The sequence below is a fragment of the Maniola hyperantus genome, chromosome 3 (assembly GCF_902806685.2).
Source record: "Maniola hyperantus chromosome 3, iAphHyp1.2, whole genome shotgun sequence".
Taxonomy (NCBI): domain Eukaryota; kingdom Metazoa; phylum Arthropoda; class Insecta; order Lepidoptera; family Nymphalidae; genus Maniola; species Maniola hyperantus.
Genome location: NC_048538.1, coordinates 3,546,736 through 3,556,077, shown reverse-complemented (window position 1 = coordinate 3,556,077; position 9,342 = coordinate 3,546,736). Strand labels below are relative to the sequence as shown.

The 9,342-nt window shown below is 33.8% G+C and overlaps 1 protein-coding gene across 1 annotated transcript in view; it reads right to left on the bottom strand.

Moving 5' to 3' along the window:
- Window positions 1-202: 202 nt before the first annotated feature.
- The window catches only part of cta (Guanine nucleotide-binding protein subunit alpha cta), a 29,368-nt gene continuing 20,228 nt past the window's right edge, over window positions 203-9,342 (bottom strand). The window contains exon 3 of the mRNA XM_034984438.2: window positions 203-7,770. Within this exon, the coding sequence (XP_034840329.1) occupies window positions 7,413-7,770 (358 nt within the window). The 3' untranslated portion in view covers window positions 203-7,412. The remainder of the gene's footprint in view (window positions 7,771-9,342) is intronic.

The window sequence follows — 9,342 nt, the reverse complement described above, 5'->3', positions numbered from 1 at the left end:
AACTCACGTAACTCCAAAAATTTATAGATGCGTGCTCAGGATCGAACCCCAAGCCCTTCAGCTAGGAGGCCGCCGCCTTAACCATCAGGATATCACCACTTTTTTATCATCATACATAATGTTATAGCAGGGCAGTCGTGTTTAAATTATTACTTGTTTGAACAATTTGTTTAAAATAACTACCAAATGAAACAAAAAAAAATACATGCATGGTATTTTATTACACTGTACAATAAATATTGGGCTGTATACAAAATATAGAGGAATTCCAAAAGATATTGTCAACACTCTAGCATACATTAACACGAGTGTAAAATGACGTAACATACCTTTAAAATTCATAACATACAAATACAACTAACTATAAAGGTTCTCGCCCACTGTATTGGACCATCACCGTAAACAGTCCATTTTCATTTTAGTTTATAAACAAAAAATATTAGCGTTGTAAAATTAGTCCTATACAATGGGCGAAAACTTATAACCGCTTACTCAGCCTCGAAAGCTACTTCTATTCCTATCAAAAACAATTGCATACAATTTTCATCATCAAATAAACATTTATTATTGGATTTTTCGAGCAATATAAGAATTGGCACCCACGGCGTTAATTACACTAATCAAATTGTGCCAAACATTCACTGTAATGTGACAAAATTTGTTTCAAATCATTTTAACCGTTTGCAATTACTATCGAATCTAGAGCTCTTGCTAAAACCAAGGTAAAAAGTTTTAGTATATTATAGAACTTATTATGTAAACCAGAAAAGTTACCTTCTTTTATATGTTACTTACATCTTTTCAACTTATTCTATGATCTGTGCTGTTTTATTAATTTCGCGAAGATTAACAAAACAGATTTATTTATTTATTCTGAGACAAGTTAGCCCTTGACTGTGATCTTACATGATGGTAAGGGATGATGCAGTCTAAGTTAGAAGCGGGCTAACTTGGGTATGATATTTCATTAAAGATCCATACCCCTGATTATTTTGTTGCATTACTAACATATAATCTATTTCAAATTGTATGAAGCGAGTCACTAACGGTTTATGGTAATTGGTATCGCGGTACGGCACGCACAAGTGTGCGTGAACCATTACAGTGAATTTTCAACACGGCATCTACACATCAATCAGCCTATCACATTGCCTCGACTTAGTCGCTAGTTTGAGACCCATTTTCCGAACTTACTACATTTTTTACCTAACCTTTACCGTTGCGTTACAACACTACATTATTTTGTTCCTTTATAAATAGCATTGTACAAAACATACCCTGTACCGGTGTAGAAAATAGATCTATCAAGAGTTCAGATTTTTTTTAAACGAAATTGGATTAAGATATAGAGATGTATAAAGCTCATGGCATATCGCGTTAGAATCGAAGCGCAGCGACAAGACTTTTCTAAAATGTTTCATAGTAAACTGAACTTAATACTCAGTTAATGCACAAATTTGTGTGAAACTAAATCTATATATATAAAAGGTGACTGACTGACTGACTGATCTATCAACGCACAGCTCAAACTACTGGACGGATCGGCCTGAAATTTGGTATGCAGATAGCTATTATGACGTAGGCATCCGCTAAGAAAGTATTTTTGAAAATTCAACCCCTAAGGGGGTGAAATAGGAGTTTGAAATTTGTGTAGTCTACGCGGACGAAGTTGCGGGAATAAGCTAGTAAAATATATGAGTCAATGCGAGCGTCGATTTGTACATTGTGTAGAAAGATTCAGTTTGCTTTAGACATTTTAGAAATGACTCGCCGCCGCATATAGACTTTGCCGTTATGTGTTGATTAAGCCTAGCCTAACCAGGCTTTGCAACGCGCGTATCACTTAATACTTACGTTTCACCTAGTACTTCTACGTTCTTTGTCAGTTTTAAAAATCAATTTTCTACACCTGTACATAGTATGATGAATCTTAAGCTTACAAGAAATAGGTACAAAAAGTGCATATTTTAAAACCGATAGTCTAGCTACACAGAAATCCTAAAACGACATATTTTACAAAAAAGGAAATATTTTTAAATAATATAATTCATTTCAATAGCGTTATAATTATTTATTAATTATTAAAATGAGATTATTTGTACAGATTAAAATAATTTATAAATCAACAATCATAATTATTATATTGCTAAGATAGGCTCAAGACAGATTACTGCAGAGTCGAAGCGAAGCCACGCGTGTTTTCTAAAATGTGCCAAATATTCTGAACTTCAACTCTACTACTATTGTACTAATTTGTGAAAAATAAAATGGAAAATTATATGCGCATTTATTTACATGGGATTTGTTTTAGACAAACGCACAAAGTCATTCAGAAGGGGGCGCAATGTTTCAAATTAAGAACATTTTTTCACTATGTGATTTTTCATGACATTTGATTTTTTTCTCAATTTAAAAGTTGGTCCTATAACAATAAAAAATATTGATAGCTATCAGTAGCTGTCTTGTATTTATTAGGTAGTTTAAGTTCAGTAATTTTTTTGAAAAAGTTTAGATAAGACGCATCACTGCACTCCACTCTGCGCCAATGTGTCTCGAGCCCAACATTGTAAGGTTCTAAATATTTCAAAGATAAGTTTTAAATTATATAAATTTTATCGATATATGAATAACATTTTATTTATGTATATAGTTTGCATGTATTTAATCTCAATCATGTATTGCTTAATGTTTCCTGCATTTTATTTCAGTATACAGACTTTTTGAGCCCTGGTCGAATAAAACGCGAGACAGCAGCGTCTCCAACAGACTTTAGAGAATTATCGGAAATATGGGTCAATTTTAAAATATCGCGATACTGCACAAACCATTTGCTAATTGTAAAATTTAATATATTGTAAATTAAGATTAAAATAATATAAAAAAACCATTTTTGTATTTTTAAAACTCCGTAGGCACTACAACCATCATATAAACTGCCATTTTGTAATGGCACCATTAAATGCAACATATCACATATATAAGAAATCTAATAAAACTCGAAGTGTTCTAAAGCTGTACTCACATTACGAGACAAGACGCAAGCAACGCATTTTTCAGTACTGGAAATGTAGTCAGTACGCGGCCGAAAGTAATGTACATCGCCTTTAGAATGACATTTCGACTTTGTAGAGCGTTGTCTCTGTCACTCATACCTATATGACGTTTTGTCGGTATCAACGACAGGGACAACTCTCTACAAATCTGCTATCTCCTTCTAAAGGTCAATGTACATTACTTTCGGCCGCGTACTGTAATAATGTCTTATCTGCATTTCTTTGGTGAATTCAAATTTCGAATTCAAAATGAGAAACCCATCGCGTGCGCCTCGGTTCGGCTCCGCCGTAGACTGATTAAAAAAGCTAGACTAAAGTACTGTGTAACCCCGTGTGGGATAGCAATAGCACGACGCGACGTAATGATCCATAACACGACTATTACCATTGTTTAGTAGTCAATATTTGTATAAACGGCTCAACAATATTTGTATTAAAAGTTTTTTCTGTGAAAACAAGTAAATAACTAATGAGAAATACAATGATGACACGAATTCTCAGTGTGTTTTGCAACTAAAGTTGTATTCCTTGAAAAAAAAGGTTATACGATAAGGGACAAAAAAGAGGTTAGCTGCGTCTCTGTTTATCACATTAGTACCTTTATCTGTGCTCTCTTTTTAGTGTGAATGAGAAAGCAAACGTTCCTTTGTCTAGATTTTTTACTCCGTCTACGGGCTCCGCTGTAATGTGCAATCAGTATATAAACATCGCATTCAGAGACGTATAACACGTGCGAGTGAAAAAACTAGTCTAAACGAAGCGGCGCTAATCATTTCTTCTCACTCCCACACCATACACAGGTATATTGTCTAAGTGAGATCGTACGATTAACGCTTTCTCGATTCGTTTCTTTATTGGCACGCGTTATGTGATTTTATAGTGTTATCAGTCCTTATTAATATGTATTAAAAACAAAACACGAGGATGTCCCTGAATCGTAATCGATCATTGAGAAATATATAAATCAATCAAATTCATATAGACACTAAAACAAAGAGGTATTTACACAGGTAGCCTCGAATAAACCATTTCTATAATAAACAAATGTACACAGAATAAATAAACAATTTTATAATTAATCTAAACATTAAAAAACTCCGATAAACATTTACCCAGCTAGAAATAAATATACCTACTAAAGCTTACGAAAATCCAACTAAAATGAGTATAATTATTATGATCGATACAATTATGCGCTAAGTTTATTAAAACTATAAAAAGATCACTTTCACAGATCCGAATTTATTGTAAAAAGAATCAAATAGATAGATAATTAATTTATTTTATTTGTGCCCATTAAAATCGACGATCCTCTCTGACGGTCCTATACCTACTACTAAAAGCTTGATATGCAGAATTAGCAAAATCCAATTGTTCAGTGTTTTGAGTTCTATTTACTATTTTTTATTAATTATATGGCAATCACGGATTTTTAAGCTGCTCTTTATTTTATATCATGTTCTTTTAAGAAACGACATTTTTGTTTAGTAAAAATATTAATACAAAAATTGTAAAATATAAAAAGCGCACTTTAGTTGTGGTTTTTAGTTAAAAACAATAAGTATATATTTTTAATATCCATATCTTTTATAATACTTATATTACCATCCCAAAAAAAAATGCCGAGAAAATAAGACCTCAATCCATTTTTATAAAGCTTATTACATTTTTTTATCATATTGTATCGAAATTTTTCTCTATAAGTAGATGTTTGAAAATTTTCTTTATATAATTTATTTTATTCGATATAAAAATTCAGTCTATAGGTATAACATATTATGCGTAAGCATGTTATAATTTTAGGAATTTATTTCTATCACCGATCTTGAAAATGGGAGTCTAGAGCCTTTATGTTTTTCATAAAAACTCAGAGGAAGCGTAGCAAGGCTCACTACAATATGGTTTGAGCTTAAACATTGATCATGTCATCATTAATCATTGTACATACGAAACTTTTTCCTTGTAAAATACAATTATTCGTTGCTGTTTACAGCCCTATAAAAGTTCCATCACAGTTCCCATACATTTTAATCCCTAAAGGGAATCAAATTGGTTTCACTTCGATACTTAATATCATTATTAGTGTGTACTATTTACGTCATATTAATTTAATTTATTTAGTCACTAGATGATGCCCGCGACTTCGTCCGCGTGGATTTAGGTTTTTAAAAATCCTGTGGGAACTCTTCAAATTTCCGGGAAGCAGCGGTTGAGCCGTGAAAAGCTAGCAGACAGACAGACAGACAGACACACTTTCGCATTTATAATATTAGTATGGATTATAATGTTTTCCATAAACAAAACAGTTTATTCCGTTTCCCACCCTAGAGTGCCCATCTATCCACTTTATCAACGGAATTTGTATATGTAATATCTTTTAATCTGGGGTGGATAGACACACATTTCCGAGTATACACCCTAGCTAGAGTGACTTTTTTTGGGTGGATAAACGGAATAAACGAACGAACAATTACTGTTATACAATATGTATTTATTATTGTGATAATATATTTTACCTGAATGACAAAATTAAGTTACTTATTATTTGCATTGCATTATTTCGCTTATGGTTAATAGATTTTAAAATACAATTGCTTAATTCACAGTTCTTTTAAAAATCACGTCTGTTAAAGTATGAAATAATATAAATATTCATATATAAATACAATCACAAATTATTCAGATTCGTCGTTTTCACATTCAATTAAAAATGGCAGTAAAATCTATTTATTATATTACTATCGATAAGATTAATTTTTATGCTGCTTTAGATTCCGATAACGACTAGGGTTATATTAGAATACAAAACTGCCGCTTTAAGTCTAATGCATGCATTAAGCTCTACGCTTCTGTAAACACAAGTAAACAGCGCCGAAAACATACATAAAAAAGTTATCAAAAAGTGATCATCATAATAATATCATTTCGAGTGCAAAATCTACATTTTTGGTCATAAATAAACATAATTTACAAATTTATCATTACAATATGATAATCTATACATAATATAGCATCGAATGAATGCTTCGTGAACGTATTGCGCTGAATACTTAGGGCGGAAACATACTTACAACAATAATAACACGATAGCAGTTGGATCATACGGTGCAAGGCAGGTCGGCATACTAAGGCTGCCTGTCCACTGGTGCGGAGAAGAGAGGAGCGGTGCGGTGCTGTGCAAATCTTGACCAATAGAATCACATATAACTCCCGCTCCGTTTCAGTGTACAAGTATTTGCAGACAGGGGCTGCACAGATAAGAAACACAGCAATGAGGCAGAACGAGGAAGCGGAGCGAGGAACCAATTGCCCGCCGCCAGTAGCTCAAATGACTCGTCGATGGAAAAACACAGTCCGCAACTCCGCTCTGCAATACTTTCTCGCTTCGCTCCGCTACCTAGCTCAGCGTCTATGGACAGATGCAGTCTGCAACTCCGCCCCGCATCACTTCCTCGCTCCGCTCCAGTGGACAGGCAGCCTTAAGGGGCGTCGCCTTTCTTGATAACAACCTCTTACTAAGCTAGGCTTCGCGGGGTATCATGATCTTGTTGTAAGTATATTTTCGCCATTAAAAAGTCACAAAACTCTAGAGAGTAGGCCGACGATAAAGTTCTAATAAAATAAAATAAAAATCACATTTCTTGTCTTTTAAAATGTGCTTTCTTATTATGCAGATAAAAAGAATTACAACAGAACGCACGAAATCATCTACTCTGGTCTTTTTCACATAACAAGTCCCTTTTGACACACTGTATGGGTACCACAGATTTCAAATCTGTAGTACGGGTACCACAGATTTCAAACCCATGTGCGCATCAGTGGCTACACAAATACATGAATTAGCAATCTTCATTCCAAACAACGATTAGATATTTGATGAAAACTGAATGTTAATAATAATAATAATTGACGGAACAATGTGATTAATTTTGTTCTAAACAATCTCAAACCTTAACAAAAATGACTGGTCTAATTGTGTTGCTGTCCTTTTCAAATGCTCATCATGGAAAAGGATAGCTTTAGATTTATAACTGTAAATTTCGTTTAGTTTAGAGATTAGTTACATACTACGGAATTAGTCTCAATAAAAAATATTTTATTTCGAATTCTATATGACGAAGTATCGAAAATAATCGATCAGATAAATCAGTTTTGAAGTGTATAAATATATAATTCTTATTAGGAAAGAAGCTTGCGATTTCATGTTTTAGTCCACACCTCTATATCAATTTTCAATGAAAATAATCATGTTATGCCAAAAGGAACTTATTATATATCTGAAGAACACAGTGCTTAAAAAGATAACGATGTATTGCCAGAAATTATCACAATCATTAAAGGTCCACTCTGGCATTTATGTCACTGCAGCATCAAAGACTCGAGATTGCGGTTGAGGATCGTGTCCTTAACGGAGTTGAACACTACCTCTATGTTATGCGTGTCTATGGCTGTGGTAAAATGGTGGTAAAGAGTTGTCTTTGGTTCCCTCCGGACGTTGGCAAACATGTTGAGCAAGAACATTTGCACATCCCTCAAGTTGTGGGGGTCGCCTGTGAACTGGGGGTAGTACCAGCGTATGTCAGTCTCACTGCTTGCGACTTTTTTTGCTAACAAGTCGGATTTGTTCAGAAAAAGAATAATGGAGATACCCTTGAAGTTCACGTTGTTGACGATCGTGTCGAATATGTTCAGCGCCTCCTCGAGACGATTCGTTTTCCTGGAACAGATAAAGCACAAGTTTAGTTTATGGGGGACTCATACTTTTTCCAGCAAGAAACGTGGTATTTCCGAACCTACTACAGGGCTAGGCACATAGCCTCATCATTATCATATATATAGGCACTAGTTTGCCACTTCTAGATTGGTTTGAAAACTCGTAGCCAAAGTTTTGGCATTGAACTAAGTAATCTGGGCATTTCTTAGGATTGCCTACTTAGACCAAAAGCGATGTGCCGGCATTTTTGTTTTGGACTATAACACAAAAATAGGTTTTTTTAGACCTTTTCTTTATCTAGAGCTTAGCAATCATAATTTACACAGTTTAATGGACTGTTTTAGTTGAAAAAAATGATGCTTTTTTGAGTTGAAAATACATATTAAACATATTTACATAAACACACATATCAACGGCTGGAGATTTTCTTTTGAATTTAGTACTAACAAGACAAAAATTGCGTTTTTAGCGACTGGTAACTTTACATTTCTCATATTATGTATTTTTAAGAAACCGGTAAGTAAAAAGATTATGTCTGTCGATTACCAATTACCGTATGAATTCTTAGCAACTGTCAAAAGTGGCATATTTAAAAGATTGTATAATAGTTAGAATTTAAAAGTGCAGTGTATGAATTGTTATATTGCTCATTTATTTCAGTACTTTCAAACAAGTAATCAATAAGTTTACGTAAGCATAAATTAGTCTACCTTACCTCTGAATAGAAGATGCATTACTTTTACATAAATAAGTCAACGCGATTCGGATGCAGTTGCCGATAAATTAGTTTAAATGGGCTCTTAAGTCAAATTTTTTCTAGTAAAAAATGGGAAAGTTTAATCTATTTTAGACTATGTCTAATGAATCAGACCAGTACGTAATTTTTTACACAATATGATACTGAATATATTGATTGGCCCCAGCTTCGCACGGGTGCTCTTAAGTATCAATAAAACGAATAGTTAAAGGAATATTTTCCAAAAAATATTCTTTTCGTAGTAGATAATATTATATTCAGCATGATAAATTTAGGACATGCACGATGGTGACCTAACGTTAAAAATGTGTGTATAAAAGTTGTAGCAAACTCGCAACTTGGTAGCTAGGCTACATTGGGATTTTAGACTTCTGAAGTCTGAGATCTACGATAACGACGGTATACACTTCGAAAATAGGCAATAACCCCGAAAAAACAAAAAACATTTTAGAATAAAAACATTGATATATGTTGCACACGAATTAAAACGTGACTACTATCTAGTACAATTTTTAGCCGAAATGTTGGCGAGCGAGATGTATTGACCTTGGTGCTAAATGCCCGGATGTTGATTTTTATGTAAACTTCTGCTTGTAATATGGTATTGGTAATACACTGCACAAAACTAATGAAACTGGAAGACAACCGGATACGCCGACAGGCTAGGCGGTTAAATATGAGGCCTCCTATCTCGATTCTCGACATGGTTGAGAGATTTCAAGTATCGAAACTCTACAACGTCGATATTCGTCAATTTTACTCGTACAGTACGCGGCAGAAGATATTGTACTTCGACCTTTAGAAGGAGATAGCGGATT